This window comes from Manacus candei, unplaced genomic scaffold, assembly GCF_025592945.1.
Source record: "Manacus candei isolate 608988 ecotype Guabito, Panama unplaced genomic scaffold, ASM2559294v1 h1tg000014l, whole genome shotgun sequence".
Lineage (NCBI taxonomy): Eukaryota > Metazoa > Chordata > Aves > Passeriformes > Pipridae > Manacus > Manacus candei.
Window position 1 is genome coordinate 57000430 of NW_026138062.1, and position 17265 is coordinate 57017694.

Here is a 17265-nt window from a genome sequence, read left to right on the forward strand (position 1 = left end):
AATCAGGTGTTCTGACATGTATTATTTAGGTACGTCAGATGTAAGCAGGGTATAATATCAATGGGGAAAAATCCCTTGATAGTGGTGTGGCTGACTTCATTCAAACTCACACTTGGCCTGTAGGCTGTGTTGAAATGCATTTACTTGAAATCAGAATGTCACATCTCGAACAGCACTCAGCATTTTCACTTCCCAGGCAGGGCATGGAAGGTGATGGTTCGCAGCATCTGAGAGATTTGACATCCGTTTTTCCTAAATTTCTGCCCACCAGAATCACAACTGTGTACAGGACAGTGCTTTCATTGCAGGGAATGGCACTGCTGCGTTAACCTTTGTGACATTGCAGGAACATTTCCCACAAAAGCAGCGGGGAAAACAAATATGAAACGTGTGACATACAGTGACTCAGTTGTGCTGTCCATGCAGACAGGATCACCTTGGCACCAGTTATTCATCTTTTTAAACTATGTTTATGGTAGCTAAGGGGGAAAAGACAGGGTGAACTGCAACAAGGTGATTTGTTTTTAGGCCTGCTTGGTGTTGTTTAGCTATCTCATGCTATTTAAATACAGGTGTGTGTATGCATGGGGGGGTTGTGGCAGCTCAGCACTAACAGCCAGACTCAACACTGGAATTTGAGGGTGAGACAGTTTATTTTTTTTTTAATTCTTTAAAATTAATCTAGTGCTGGTGAAAAGTATGCATAGGCATCCTGGAGACTGAAGCCCTCTCTTTGTCCTTGTAGCAGTTATGTCCAGACAGAGCAAACCATCCTTTTCCCCAGCTCTGCCAACTTCATCTCTGAGCAGGAGAGATCCTTTGCAGGGATTTTAGATGCTATGTTCCCTTTCATCCACATCTGCCACTGAAAAGGGGACAGTGGAAGGCAAAGAAAGTAATGCCTGGGGGCAAGGCAGGATTTTTCCTTAGCTGCCACTGGTGAGGAGGCATTGGGAGGCAATCTGGAATTGTGACTGATGTGCTGGACCAGGGGTTGGGCAAGCTGCAGAGAGGAAAGCACAGTTTGATCTGCTCTGGAATCTGTTTCTCAACCAACCTTATGCCTAGTGAAAATCAGGCAAAGTCAGCAAAAAATAAAAATAAAAATATCTAGTGAATCAGCTTTAAAACTCGTGATTTACAGTAGAAAGTCAGGAAATGCAGAAAAATGTCATATCAGAGATACTGACTCTCAAGTATGTCGCCATTTGTACAATCCTGTTCCTTTCCTGTGATTAGGAGACCAAGTTAATACATTGGTTTGTTCTGTTTTGTTATTTTTTGCTTGTGCAAAATAACAACTCTTGCTTAATAGACTGAAACACTTACTTTTGAGAAGGAAATATTTCCTACTTTAGTCATTTTAGTCATTGAAACAAGAGACTATTTTGACCTTTATTGTCATGCTATTGACATAGCATGATAGGAAGCATACACTGCTATTGAGGGCAATTGAAGACAATTTAAAAAAAATTCTAATATATAAAACCCCCAAAATGATGAAATAAAAATGCTCACAACATTTTTTTTTATAATACAATATTCGTTTTGGGGGGAAATAAAAAAAAAAAATCCAAACTATTTCTTGCAAGTCAAACATCAAAAAGGTGATGTTCCAGGTGAAATGAAAGGTCTGCATTTATCCTACCATTACTTGAACTAAAATTAAAATAAAATTAGAGAGGACATGAACCTCCTCCATGTGACAGAAACCAACTAGTAAGGAGGTCTTGAATATCTCTGTCACTAATGTTTATCCTTACGAGGAGCTCTCTGAGGAAACCACAGAAGGATAAGTGAAAAATGAAGCCTGCTGCTATTCAGTCCAGTTCAGTGCAGTGTACCCCGAACACATGATCCAGTAAGACAGTAAGATAGCTTACTGTCTTACTGGGCAATATTCACGCTGACTGGTTGGGGTGTCTGACTTAGCAGCAGCCTCCCTGGGGTCCTTCTGGAGCCCATGGAGACTCAGTTTCTTCTAGAAGGTGGCACTGAAGGCCACAGGATATTGCCTGCATCTCCTGCTGGACCTGGGTCTTTCTTGCTCTTTGCTGGCTTTGGTGGGAGGCCAGGAAGCCATCCTCCCAGCAGTCATTAGATAGGATCACTCCTTCCTTCCCTAGCATCCTCTCCTACTTGGGCTGCTTGGTGATTCAGACAGGTACATGCTTAAAGGTCTCCCCAGCTTAGCCAAAATGCTCAGTCTAGTGCCAGGTGAAGCCTTTGTCAGACAGGCAAAGAATGAGCACGTTCCTTGCTGGTGGGGAGGTTTGGTGGGTGGCACCACTATGGCTGGGAAGGGACAGAAGGGAGAGCCCCCCTCCATACCAGCAATGCTGAGAGATGAGAAGTTCAATGCCCATTGCTGGCACGGGAAGCCAGAGGGATCAGAAGGAGGAAGACACGGTACCTGACCTAGTAGGAGCAGCAGATGTGTAAAGGAGGTGGCATGAGCTGTGGTCTTGAAAAAGACCCTGGTGAAGGTGAATGTCTGCGTACACTGGGCTTGTGATATCCAGTGAGTGGAACGAGTTACTGTGACTGCCTTTATGTTTTATTTTTGTCTAGGGGAAGAGAAGTATTGTCTTTTGTATGCAGTATGTTTATAACTCAATTTCCCTTCTCACTGATGCCTTGCTCCATGCTCTCTTCTCCTCCTCCATCTGGTTTCTATTGTAGTTTTAAATGAGGACAGTTTGGCTGTCTGGCAGAACAAGCGGGGTCTGTGTGACACCAGCTGCCTCTTCCAACTTCTAAGCCTTCAGAGCAGTTTTAATTATAGAAGTGTCAAGATTGGACACCCCCCACCCACTCCTTTCTGTGTTTGCACGTACAGACCTTGCTACAAATCCCCATCCATGTCTGATCTTCCTTCGAGAGAGACCCAGGTCTGTGATTTACATACACCCTGTAATGCCAGTAGAGTCTTGTTGTAAAGCACATGCCAGAGTCTGTACCTCCCTCCATTCAGGATTGATCATAGATCAATCAGAAGTTTTGTCCGAAATAATCAAACCACCTCAGAAACGCCTGGAAATGGTAGAGAGCTGCACACTGCTGCTCTAACCTCACCTCCCCCAAGTGCCCAAAAGACTCAGCCTTGTAGGAGATCAGAGCTGCTCAGGAATGTCAGAGCTACAGGTTCTGCTCAAAGAAAACATTTATTGTGCTCCAGTTTCATACAAGAGCTGCATTTAGGGGCTTGATTTGCAGGAAGCTGATGCAGGCCCTTCACCTCCAGGGACTTGAAGTCAAAGTCTGTAATTTTCAGTTGGAAGTGAAAAGTGTCCTATGTGGGATTTTTTTTGACATCACAAAACCGCCACAAATTTTGGCGTAACTGGCTGTTTCTCTTCATATGAGCCAAAGACCTGATATGGCAGGAAATCTTGTACATGATGAGTGAAGGGCACCAGCAAAGATATGTGAGGAGTCCAGGGCTGGAATAGTTCAGGGCTGCAGTAAGATGCTGGCAGAGGTTGCTGCATATTGTCTATCTGCAATCTATAGGTTGTCTCTACTGTGGAGTCTTCACTCACTTTAAAAAATGGGTTGAATTTTATACATTTGCTACAGATTTTTCCCCTCAGGCCCCTGTTTTTGCTTACCAGTCCTCAACAGACGGATCTAGCCTTCTCTGGTTTGTGTATGGGGGGTTTGCTTACCTGCCTGAGGCCTCTTGACCTAATTTATTACATGGAAACTTAAAACTCAGCCAAAAAAACCAGTGTGATTTAATAGGTCTTACTTTCAAGAGGTTCAATTAGTCACAACAAATATCGGTATATGCATTTTTTGTTGGTGTTCTTATTCTTAACACTGAGGTTTAAAAAAGTATCTAAATAAAGTAGGTAATAAAGGACCCCATTCTTGTGGCAGCTAGTCACCATCATATGAAGCTTGTCTATATGAAAGACTATTAAACTTTTAAACAAACCTTGTCACATGGCTATCCTGATCAAATATGTTTTCTGTTCAATTAATTATTCTCTTTTCAGGTTGCATGGTTTCCATTTTCCCACCCAAATAGATCTGAGGTGAAAGTGGATCTGCCTAACTTTCATTTTTGCTGATTGCATTACATTTATTTCTGGAGACCCCTACCAAGAAGAAAATTTCAATATGCTGTGTATGCATAGCTCCTTCCATAAAGAGGTTACAGCCTGACTATCCAGAAATGGAGTGAGGCCTGAAGTAATTTGTCTTTCCCCTTTTTTATTTTTAGCATGATCATCATCATATGATCTGAGTCCCCTACTGCAGTTCCAGATAATCAGAACTTACTCAGAGATAGGAAGGTCCTCTTTCTTGATGTGTCACTTGGACTTTTCTTGGCAGGATATCAAGGAAATTTTATACTTATTTTTTTACTCTGACTCCTTCCACACCATTAAGTCCTCCTAGGAAGCAGGTGTTGTAGGCACTGAAAGGAATGTTTCCCATGTTTGTTTTGGAAGGCACTGATGTGATGCCTCCTCAGAAGTCCTTGAGGAGAGACTACTATAATTCTGTGACTATTGTGGACAAAGCTTTCATTCTGTAGACTTCACCTGTTCTCTTGGTGACCTCATGGTTACCCCTGAACATTGCTGGAGTAGGCTGGGGCCTCTGATGTGAGCTCAACAGTTAGTCTTAGTCCAGCAACCTGAAGTTCTTAAAAAGCAGCGCAAGGGCTTTGAGTGTGTAGCATAGCATGACTAATGTACCTGCATTACGAGTCCTTGCTCAAAAAGGAAATTTTTCCCTGTTGTTCTGGAGAGGCTCCTTAGACTGAGAAGCATTAGTCTGTTTGGATTGTTTGGGCTTCCAAGTAATCACCAGCACTTTGTGTATTCCTGCATTTGGGTTTGCCAAAAGGGAAGAGAAGGGTCACACAAAAGGACCTCTTTACTTCCTTAGGTAAGGGTCAGGAGGCAGAAGGGTAGCACTTCCCTGAGTGATTGGGCTTGGTAGTAGCGTGTCACTGAGGTAGGAACCAGCTTGGGAGCCCTTCTCACCAGATTCTGTGCCCTAGGCTGCTTGGTAGGGGCAGGTCTACCCATGAGCTGCCTCTGGCCTCAGTGGCTCCCAGGAGAAATACAATAATGTACCAGCTGTTTTTTTTCAGGCTATCATTGGATGCCGTCTGATGAAGCACATGTTAATATGTCATTATGGTCCTGAACTTTGAGCAGAACTCAGGGAAGGTCCAGCCAGAGGCATTGTCTCTGTGGTGCCTCAAAGCTGAAGGAATTCCTATGCCTGGCTTTCCAGTCAAGTCTATGACTTTGTTTTCTTCCATACAGCTTTCCAAATGTGCAGTGCAGCAGAATCAGCATTACAATGGGGAACTTTTAACTTCTGCATTTACTGACTTTTGTGCCTATGGCTGTATGAAGCATTGCATTAAATACACAGTAGTTTCTAGCACCTAATAAGGAAGGGCTTTCTTACTGTTATTGTTATAGCTAGGGTTGTTATAGTACTGTGGACAGGGAGGCTTGGTCTGACCAAGAGAATGGGGGGTTCTTATGCCTATATAATGGGGAAAAAATAAACATATACTTTGGATCCAGGTCTGGATGTAAATGTTGTGCCTCGGGCTCCTCTCAGCTTTAAGACTGGTTAAGTCTTTGTCTAGTTATGTTGCTGGAGTTTTTTTGAAGCAGATGTCAGGTTCAGTCAGTGTGCAGATCTAGTCAATATTTGAACTTTATAACCCCTCTGTGGGAGTTTATGAGCACTAAACTGTGGGTATGTAGGCTTATATGGAAGTGTGAATGCTTCTCTGATTTTTATCCAAGCCAATCAGACCTTTTGGCACAATTCAGTGAGGCTACAGGCCTAGATTGGGGAGGGGGGAGGTTCCCAGGACCTCATGCTTTACCGCATGCTTTCAATTAGAATGAAATAGGTTCTTTTATTTTTTTTTGAAGGAAAAGAAAAAGCAAGAGAGAGAAACCCTACCTTACTTTCTACAATGTTTCTGTGACTTCAGGGTTAGTCATTGCAAAGGAGCATGGCATGGCACAGCCATAGCATATCCTCATGGTCACTTTTCAGGGTCTACTTTTGGTCTGTATTTCTCCCATTGCTGTACCCTTGCCTGCATCTGCAGAGAGCCTCTGCTGTTTTTTCGTGTAACTGTCTCCTCTGTGGTGACTTGTGGAAGTTGTCAGTGTGTATTCATTGGGCATCTTGCCTTGCTTTCTTCTCCTAGTCCCCTATGTGCTGAAGAGCTGTGCGGAGTTCATTGAGACTCATGGCATTGTGGATGGGATCTACCGCCTCTCAGGAGTGACATCCAACATACAAAAGTTGAGGTAAGGGCGGCATATTTGAGTGTCAGAGGAATTCAGTGACACTGCTCAGTACCTTTTCGGTGTTAATCCCTCAGACAGACTGTGGCCAACACTCTATACTGATGCAGAAGATAAATTGTCTCTAAAGTTGGTAACAGGGAAATACAACATTTCAAGGACAAGCCCATGACAAAGTAAACTCCTCTCTCTCTGCATCTATTAATGGAAAAGGCATGGAGGGGCTCAGCACAAATGCTGAGTTGTTCTCTCTCACTTTAAGAGAAAGCAATTTCTTTATATCAGTTTGGAGTCCCCTCATGGGACTATGTTAGGGATAATGGAGACCAGTTGAAACCTCAAGGCCTGAACATGGCAGACAATCTGGGCCAGCCTGCAGAGACATTTCTGCTTTCCAGTTTGTTTTTTCTGTAGCTGTAAAGGAGTACTGAGGGTGGAGTACTGGCCTGCTATGGCTCTTATTCACCCATATTGTTATGTTTCCATATTGTTTCAGACAAGAGTTTGTTTCTGACCAATGCCCGGATCTAACAAGGGAAGTGTACCTTCAGGACATCCACTGCGTGGGGTCACTCTGCAAGCTGTATTTCAGGGAACTGCCCAACCCTCTCCTCACTTATGAGCTCTACAAGAAATTCACGGTGAGACCCTTGGCTGTTCTTGTTCCTCTACAGCCGTGTAGATGTGCTGCAGATTCCTCCATGACAGCTGCTTGGGATTCACTCCAATGTCCTGGCTTCTGGTGCATCTATCCATATAAACACTTCTCAGTGTTCTTCCCTTCTCATCTTGTGTTGGCTCTCTTTCCCTGTCCTTGTTTCTTTTCACCATTTAATGTTTATTTCTCTCAGTTTGTCTGCTGTTTCCTCCCCTTCATCTTCTCATTTTTTCACTGCATTGCTTCCCTGCTGCCTCTCTCCCCACTGTGCACCTCCTCTCAGAATTACAAATGCTCTTTCTTTTCCTCATTACTGTCCATCACTGAGAGTCTTCTGTGTCACCTGGGGCTTGTGATCATAATCACAAGGGTGTGGTTTCCTCATTCCTGTCCCTCCAACTGTCACTGACATTTGCACAAACTGATTTCTCAGCCCATGTGTAAAGCATCAGCTTTTCCGCATCTGTAGCGTTTTTTACACAGTTTGTAGGAGTGCAAATGATGACACAGGTTATGCCAGCTACGGCATATCAGGTCAGTCAGGATCACATCATAAATACAAATGGCAGAGGAAAGTGGCAACTGGCCAAGCAGAAATCTTTAACTTTGTTTAAAGAGATTACAATTCAGGGAGTAGTTACTTGATTCTGTAAAACAGCCATAGATTATACGTGGATGGAGTTGGAGCCCAGGAGCAGATAGCAGGGGAGCAGAAAAATAACACCACAATGCCTGAATTTTTTAAGAGTTGGCTAATTTTGATGACAGATAATATTTTATTAAAAAGTGGCACAGCAAGCTATGCTTGTTAAAGTTATCTGCTTCTTACCACTCTAAATCCACTTTCAGTTTTTTATGACATCAACAATTTTAAATCCCATCACTGGGGTTGAAATCTTATGTGTCAAAGGTATGCATTTGCAGCTAAAAGAATTCACCAACTTCTATGGATAACTGGGGTGGAGGGACGGGAATTATTGTATTCTCAGTGTCAGAAACATCCATCCTTTGTTAAGAATTTCTGTCATCCTACTCCTTCCCATTTGCTGGGAGGAGGAGGGGACAGTCATTGCCAAAAATGTCAGACGTTACAGAGAAGACATTCTGCAAAATCCGGTGTTTCTGTCTGTGTTGCCTCTATCCTGAATTAAACACTTTCAAGTGATGCTGCTATGGCACAGGAGGCACTGAGGGAGATCCACTGGCTCCACACAAGAAGACACTCTCCAAAGAGAATTGCCTGTTGCCTGCTATAGGAAGAGGCAGGCATATCTGTGGATGGGGGAGCTTGCTGTGGGGCAAAGCCAGATGGAACCAGCCAAGCAGCAACCTGGTATAAAAAGTCAGGTAGCTATTAGGACACAACTGTACTGGGGAACAAGGGGTGGAAAGTGGCTCGCTGTGCTGCCTGACAGATATGCAACAGTCTGAGGTGTCTTGATGTTTCGATGCCAAATTTTAAGTAAAACTGGTCTATGTTTCAAGGTGATGTATAGCCAAATTTTCAGGAAAAATTCTGAGCAGATTTGAAAAATTGACCTGTATCCTCAGGATATAAGCATTCTGAGGATATAGGGTAGGATCTCTGGAGATAGTCAGGATGAATAGGATCTTGAAAATACAGGGCATTATTCAACCATTCACTGTAACTGATGAGTTTCATTCTTGTTGAAGCTATTTGGCTGGTGTCTTTCTGGCCATCACTACTGATTTATGAAAGAAAAATGCTGTAAAGGAGACATGACGATTTAGATGGAAACCTTTTTAGGAAAGAATGTTTGCTGAAAGGTGCAGTTTTGGAATGATGACTTGCAGATTTTCAGTAGATACATTTGGTAAATAGCTTTATTCAAAAACAAAAGGAAAAACATTTTTGTAACTAAGTGTTTCTTCTACAAATACTTTCTAAAGGAAATGTTTCAACATTATATCGACACATCTAACTTATATAAAATGTCTTTCAGAAAAGGGTTAAACAGCCCAAAATTTATAATATAATTTCTTTAATGCGTGGTTGAGTGTGATGCTTTTGTCAACCTTGAACAATTGTTTTCAAAAATCTTATGCCAACTCTCAAAATGTTATCACTTTGGGCTGACCTAAAGGGTTTTTTTTTTCATCTCTGGCCTTTCAGTTTGTCCACTCAGCCACAAAATCCATTATTCATGTAATCTACTCAGTATGGATTTATAATTGGTAACCCAGCTGACAGGAAGTACAGTCATATACCAGGAGGAAAGAAAGAAAAAAGACCAATTCCCCAAGGACCAACCACTAGGAGTGTGTGTATGCGTGGGGTGTCTGAACAGGGAACAGTGGCAGCTGTACCTCAGCAAGTGAGTGCTGGTAGGAATAAAGAACACTTGTTAAGCCCAGCCTGACTCAGTCAGAGCTGTCTCTGAGTTGGGATAGGCTGCACTTTGAGTCATCAGAGTGATTCAGAGATTTTTGTCTAAGGAAAGTCAAATTCTTAATGACTAGGGAGGGAGTGGCTATTTGGTCATCACTATGTCACGTTCACAGGTGTGACTTCCCAGTCATGACCTCACTGGCTATCAACATTTGCTAAATGATTGCCATTTTGTATTGGTCGTTTCTCAGGATAGATAAACTGACTCTTCTTGGCTTGTTCTAGCCTGCACATAGAGGGATCAAGTACTCCCTCAGAGCAAATCAGCTCTAGGAGGCCAAGCCTACTTTCTCTCTGGACTCTATTCCACTTGTTAACCAGGGCTTATGAATCATGCACTCCCAGAGTCACTAGTGGAGTATAAAAAAATCCTAAATTACATAAATTCATACCACGATCAACTCGTGTGTAATAAATGGAATTACTGGTTCTTCCTTGAATTCTGTATTCTGCTACTGTGATCCACAGTTTTGGAGGGAGCCTCAGATTTCAAAGGCACAACTTGTATGAGTCAAAAATGTTGCTCAGAGGTTTGAACAGGTCATGACCTCAGAGAAGTTGGTATTCACTTGCTGTCAAATCATTGGGTCTTTGAGACCTGGAAGTTAAATATGGGAATGAAAATCAGCACTGGGGGAGAAAATATCATGTACAGTCTACTTGAAATCTAATGCTTTAGGTGGGCCAGTTAAATGTTTTATTCCTCTCCGTCTCCATCTTTGGACAAGGCTATTGAACTGGAAACCTTATACCAAGATCATAAGGGCTCTTCTACATAGGATTTCTAGGCTGATGGTAATAGGCTTTTTAAAAAAAAAAAAGAAAAGGAAAAAGACCTGTAGTTATGTGTCGAAAACACTAGAAGGAGTTAACCTACCTTTAATCTGGGCAAAACAAGTACCTCTGCATCACATATACACCAAACTAGTGAGCGAGCTTGTTTTTCTTTGCCATCACATCTCTGTCCTTGAAACTGGTGACGTTTATTTTGCTGGTCCTTGTACGTGAGAAGTGATCTGCTGGGAAAAGGACAGTGACAAAAACAGAGAGGGTAGCATCATCAGTGTGGATGTTACAAGAAGATGCTTCTTTGGTTGTGGCTGGCAAATTCAGGTTCATAATGTTTAAGCAACGAGTGGTTGGGGAAGGGTTGTTTCCTTCCTTTCCTTTCCTAGCAGTGCTGACGTCTGTCTGTAGGCACAGATTCTGCTGGCAGTGTGGGTTGCAGCATCTTTCCTTGAACTTGCTCCAAACTCCAGTGGCAGTAGGATAGGCAGGAGGTTCCCAGACAGTCATGCATTGTTTGAACTTTCTGGTGGTTTGTCCTCCCCCAGCACACATATTGAAAGGGAATGGCTGAGCAGATGAATATCAGTGCAGTGAACTCCTAGGAATGCAGACAAAAGTCTATCATGGCTCTCTAAGCTCTTGGTCTGTAGAGATTTGCTCAAGACCAAGATGTATAGCCTTGATTCTGTCTAACCCTGAGTATAAGAATTTATTAATCTGCCTAGACAGTGATTTTGCTAAGGCTTCTCCCATCATAAAAGAGGCAAACTCACACAAACAATCCCTATAGCTATCTTCATGTGACAGTCAAAATATAGCTTATTTGAAAAATATAAAAGATGTATATCCAAGGTGTTCTCATAACACAGGACTTCAAAAACCTGATTGATTTTTAACACAGTTTGGGGAGTGGGGGAATGTATCACTGTTTTTTACTTTTTCCATTATTTTCACTTGTCTTGTTCCCTCTCTTTTTATTTTACCCATCACTGCCCAAGTTAAAAAAAGGGAAAAGAATAATAAAAAAAAACAACAACCAACCAAACAAACAAACTCCAATTCCCCATATTTCATAATTGAAAGTCTAAGTCCTTAAATGCCCCTCTCCCCTAAACACTGACCACCTTGTCTGAATGTCTGTGGATGATGTACTGAGACCTGAAGTAACAATGCAGGAAATCTCTGCTGTGTTGGGGGCACAAAGCAACCTCTTCTAGCAGTAGCTCTGTAAGGTAACAAGAGAGCATTCCCTCTGAGACAGGCTGTCTCATGTGACCCTTTTTAATCCGTTTTCCTTTTCCCCTAAGTCCATTGCCAGGTTGTATTGTTTCCTTGTATCTCTGCAGGAAGCAGTATCACGCTTCCCCGAGGACGAGCAGTTGGCAAGAATTCAAAATGTCATCCAGGAGCTCCCACCATCACATTACAGGTAAGAACGTGTCCCCTGAGGTGCTGAGGATCACTGTGCTGATCCTCACCATCAGGGAATATTGCCTGAAACAGCACTGGTATTCATTTCCAGAAATCAATTCCCCAGAGCTGACTCACCATTTTCAAATCTGACAACAACTTATCTGGCATTTAAATGTCATTGAACAAACTGTTGTTAGAGACAGAACAAGATCTCCTTGCTGCAGTCTGTCATCCTCCTTCCCCAGCTCTGACTGCTAGGGCACCCTTGGCCAGTGTCATAGGTGTGGTGAGGAGAAGATGATCTGCTGGAGGTGCTTGAGCAACAGCTCAGTCTTTGCATAACCCCACTTCCTCTTCCATCCATCTCCCATCTTCTTTGCTCCCATCTTGCTAAGGACAGTTAGGTTCATGCCCCATCCTTGGCAACCCCAGAGCACAGTTGTAGGTGTTCACTGCCATCCCATGTAAATGCTGATGCTATGTATCCTCTGCTCTGTGGGGTCTGTTGTGCCATTGCAGGCACTGCCTTCCTTGAGAAGGGGACAGAGCTGGGTCTGAGCCTTGCTGTCCCAGTGGGCAGGCACTGATAAGTTGACACATTTTTCTTTCTTTATGTGAAACCACTGCAGAACGCTGGAATACCTGATCAAACATCTGACTCACCTGGCCTCCTTCAGCAACATGACCAACATGCACACCAGAAACCTGGCCTTGGTGTGGGCTCCAAATCTCCTCAGGTACAGTAGAAAGTCCTCTTGTCCAGAGCACCATGCTGAGCTCCAAGGTGAATGCCAGCGCCTGAGCCTGAAGACCCAATCACCTGAGGAAAATGCAAAGACAGGGAAAAGCTGAACAACTAAAGGGAAGAGCAGAGCACAGCAAACAGCTCTTCCAGGTTGAATAATCTAAGGTTTTACTGCCAGCATCCAAGGAAACTTGTGGTTTTGTGTGTTTCTTATTAAAAAGAAGTTGCTATTTGCAAGTTGAGCATAGATTTAAAAATGAGGAGTTAGCTCATCACTGGGGAACGTTAATGACATTTTTCATGGTGCGAGTGCTTCTGCAGCGGAGTGGTGAGAGAGAGCAAGGCTTGGAAGAGAGAGCAACAGGGCAATAATACTGCAGACCTGTGCCCAGATCTGCTTGCCCAAAAGTGAGATGAGCTTGGTGGGCTTAAAATGGTGGCCAGTGTCAGATCTGAGATCACCACCTAGTTTATCATGTTTCTATGCCTGGCACTCTGCTGGGAAGAAGCCTGGATAAGATTCAGGCAGAGGTCTGGCTGATATGTTGTAGAGCTAAGAAGAACAAGAAAAAATAGAGTCTGGGGGAAAAAAAGAAATGTTTTATATGCTGTTGAAATTGTCTTCGCTGTCCATCCAATTCCTGTATTTAGAGGAATGAACTATGCAGGGAGAGTCCAGGACAGCAGCTGGGCAGGAAAGGTGTGATGGCAGAGCTGGTACTGGAAGCCCTGGGCTGGCAAAAGACATTGGCTAGAGAGGTACAGGCCTGAAAAGCATTCTCTAAAGAGTTATCTCACCCTTCTAAACCACTAAACTAGCAGAGCAGGTTCTGAAAAAGAATCAAATGTTGACTCTATTGAATATAATAAAGTGGGCCTTTACTACTGAAACAATTTCATTCTAGCATCCATCCTTGTCAAAAAAAAATAGTCTGTTTCTCTTTGCAATCTTTCATAAGTACAAGTCCCAGGGAGGAAAAGGAAGGAGCAGGCAATGCAATTACAGTCTCCTTACAGGGTTATCCTCTTGGCAATGCCCCAAGCTATTATCTAACACACCAGTCATTAACTTTACAAAGGATCCATTGCCCAGAGATAATTTCTTCAGCAACACTTCGGCATGTCAAGATAAGGAATGTTTCTTTGCTGAGAGCAAGAGTGAGAATGTGGGAGAACAGGGGGGCAGAGAAGAGACTACTGGGGCACACGGCAAAGCGTTGAAAAAATTGACATGCGGAAGACCTGAGCAGGGTTCTAAGGGATTTCACTAAGAGATATTGAAGCATTGAGTAGGGATCTAGAAGCAGCATTTGAAAGCTTCTGTGTTGTCTTTCAGGCCCAATTTTGAAATAGCTAAAAGAGGAGAAAGGAGAGACAAGGATGGACTTTGAGAGTCACAATCTTATCTGTGTTGAGGAACGTAAAAGCCAAATAGGGAAAATAACGCAGTCAGGAAAGAAAATAACAGAGGTTGCAAAGAAAACAAGGAAAATAATTTTTAAAAGAGTGAAAAGGCAAAGAGAGGATGAGGGCCTGGGAGGAAAGGAGGACAAGAAGTGCAGCAAGAGTGGGGAAATCATTCCTGTTCCAAAGCTTGCAGGAAGAAATCTAGTCTTTCCTTCCCAGGGGCTGTGTGTGGCAATTCTCAGAACTGATACACCTCTTTCCTCATGTAGGTCAAAGGAGATTGAGGCAGTTGGCTGCAATGGGGATGCAGCTTTCCTGGAGGTGCGAGTGCAGCAACTGGTGATTGAGTTCATCCTGAATCATGTTGATCAGATCTTCAACAACAACAGAAAAGCCAGCTCTTCGGAGAACATTGGTAACAACCTCCCTGAGCTGCTTTACACTGTCACTTGTCATGTACTCCAGCTCTCCTTTCAACTAATATTTCAAGCACATTAACCCTTACCAGCATCACAGACTCCCCCAAAGACACCCTGAGCCCAATACCTTATTATTCTTGTTCTCTTCATCCCTATCTTCAACATTTTCTTTTTGAATATTAGCCTCCTTCAGTGTTTTCTCAGGTTGATCCTATGTCATCTTTTGCATGATCTCATCTGGCTTAATGCTTTCCATAAAAAGAAGACCACCTGACAGATTCTCGATCCTGGTCTAAGCTCTCTCTCCAAGTCCATCAGCCACAATCTCAATTCTTCTCTCAGGCTCCCCCAGTTACAATTCCTCATACCAACAATACCTGCCCTCCAGCCACCATATCCACCCAAGTCAGAGGTCACACTCCCAGGACAAAAGTTAATTTTTTTGTTCCAAAAACTTATGTCTTGTTCCTGATGATGTTTTATGTAAGAGATTTCTTTTTTTCCTGGGACATCAACAGTTTTCTTAGATGCTGATTTTGTTGTTTAGAGATGGTTTTGTTGGCAAAGGCTGTGAAGTGAGAAGGTTTGGATCCACATTGACCTCAAATAATTTCAGAAATATGCACCTTTCTGTTTTACACACTGTAAAGACTTGTAATACCTTCAGAAATCAGGGAGTATCCACCTTTCTGCTTTCCAGCCCTGTGTCAGCTTGTCCTGCCCATCTTTACCTTAACATGTGCTAGTCTGTCCCTATATCCCACGATTCTGGTGTGGTGCCCTGCTCAACTTGTAACACCCCCCGTGCATTGTGGTGAAGTTGTCATTCCTATGCCCTTATTATGCCCTGGCAGAAGGCACGGAGTGAGCAACTGCTCCTGTACTGCCTCAAGCACTGTAGTGAAACACTGGCTAGTAAATTCTAAGACTTCTGGTTGTACTGCAGGTCACAGACCCAAAACCGGCCCAGCTTTGAGAAGTGCTGAACGCTGCTGGCATTTTAATAGACATATGGAGTCAAGATAGGAACATGCTGATGAACTCGGTTGATTCTTAGTGGGAAAGTGCCCCTTCAGCCAGCCCCTCTGCAGAGGCAGGAACTTGCACCCTGCTTCAGCAGTAGGGCTAAGTGCCAGGTGGACTCCAGAGCCTGCGCTTCCTTCACACACCTCGGGGCAGCCTGTTCAGGACAGCACTGTTGCTGGGGTGGCATATGGGAGGTTGGCTCTTCCACTGCCTCTGTAAACAGGCGCTTTCAGTTTCCTGGACTGTCAGCCCCACTGTTTCTGTGGCCCTGAAATGGATTAGAAAGTTAAAGTATTGCTGGCTTTTAGAACAATTCCCCTTCCTGGAGCAAGACGAGGAGAACGATGTGGAAGTGAGAGAAAGAACTAGGCACCACATTTGGATCAGGGACTGAACCACTCCAATATCGGGTTAGGGTGAGAGTGGGTGGAGGAGGGAGGAGAAAAGGGACCGTGTGAATCCTGGTGGTTTTCAGAGACACCTCTTTCACACAGAAGTGCCTTTGGCTGGCAAGCATGGCCCCTTCTGGGAATACACTCAGATGGATAACGTTGCTGGGGAGTTGAAAGACTTATCTGGAAAAAAAGCCTTTCTCCCTGCACGTGCCACTCCTTTCCCCCCTCCACAGGAGATGTTCCAGTCAAACAAAGACATGAAATTCTTTCTCTCGTCTCTCCTCACCCCAGGCTGGAATGTATTTTCTTGCTTTTCAGAGAGTGCATCAGTTGTGAAAAGTCTGACCCTCCCCTCAGCCTCCCTGCCAATGAAACTGGTGAGCCTGGAAGAAGCACAGGCACGGAGTCTGTCTGCATCCCACCCTGCTCGGAAGGAGAGGAGAGAGAACAGCTTGCCTGAAATTGTGCCTGTAACTGGGTCCTTCTTCCACACAGTTGTTGACCTCCCCGACAGCAAGTGAGTGTCAAGAGGAGTTGAAGTGCAAATAAAAAAGTGCAGGCTCCCTAGTGTGATTGGGAATGATCCTTTTGTTAGCATGGTACTCCCACACCTGCACACATGAATCTACAACCACCATCAAGAGAAAATTCTGTACCTTTTTCAAAAGAGGCACAGCTGCTACTGAGAAGTATTGCAGTTACTGGGTTCATAGCTCCACTAGTCCTCATCCCTCCATCAGGGCAGAACTTCATAGGCCTCCTGTGGGAGGAATTAGCTGCCTTTGCAACCTTATGCCAGCTCAGAATTTGGCTGAACACGGGATGAACGTGGAGCAGGTTGGGGCACAGCTCGCCTACGAGTTCCACCTGCTGGTGGCTGATCCACGGCACGCCTGGTGCCACTGACCTGCTCAGCTTCATCATTCTCCAGGTTCCTCTGCAATTATGGCCAAGTAGTAAGGCTAATTTTCACTCCCAGCATGGAGAGATACTTAGATAGTAGTACCTATGCCAGCTATGTCTATGCCAGGAGAAGAGTCCTATTTCAGCTGAGGTTGCTGCAGTTGTTGGCACAGTGGCCAGCCTAAGTATTTATCTATTGGTCTATCTAACTGTTAATACATGGCCACTCCACTGCCAGGTTCTGATAGATTACAGCCTCTGCAGTAGGAGGCTCATTAATCTACTGACCCATAAAGCACCAGAGAAAAGATATTTATTGTTACTCGATATATTAAAGCAAAAAGGAGCCGTCTAACAGAATACTGGCAAGAGGATAACCAGCTTAAGACAAAAGGATGTATTGTCCCTCTAGAGTGCCTTTTCCTTTCTCATTTGAAGAGAACAGTCCTATCCCCAAGATATCAATCCTGTTTGTAGGACTGATTTGTACTCTTCTGAGTACTGATCTGAAAGAAAAGTAGAACTATGGGGGTAGAAAGCCCATTATGGAGAGCAAGACAGGGAGAGAAGAAAGTTCTTGCTCTGGAAGAGGGGAGATTGAAGGAGGAATCAGAATGGATATGTGAAGGAACTAAAACAGAGCTTCATGTAGAAATATCCATAGGAAAAAAAAGGGCTACAGGACTGGCAGTTTCTTTCTGCATAAAACTGTGATTTCCGAAGACACCCAGGGAAATGATGTTCCACTTCCTCTGACAATAACGAGAAAATAATTTAATTCCCTTAAGCCTCCTCTTA

The 17265-nt window shown here is 43.7% G+C and overlaps 1 protein-coding gene across 2 annotated transcripts in view; it reads left to right on the forward strand.

Annotated features, from left to right (window-relative positions):
- ARHGAP31 (Rho GTPase activating protein 31) overlaps positions 1 to 17265 on the forward strand; it is a 198848-nt gene that overhangs the window by 168915 nt on the left and 12668 nt on the right. For both annotated transcript variants that reach the window (XM_051779629.1, XM_051779628.1), the window contains 6 exons: positions 6203 to 6305; positions 6799 to 6943; positions 11506 to 11588; positions 12202 to 12309; positions 13994 to 14139; positions 15883 to 16081. In XM_051779629.1, the coding sequence (XP_051635589.1) occupies positions 6203 to 6305; positions 6799 to 6943; positions 11506 to 11588; positions 12202 to 12309; positions 13994 to 14139; positions 15883 to 16081 (784 nt within the window). The remainder of the gene's footprint in view (positions 1 to 6202; positions 6306 to 6798; positions 6944 to 11505; positions 11589 to 12201; positions 12310 to 13993; positions 14140 to 15882; positions 16082 to 17265) is intronic.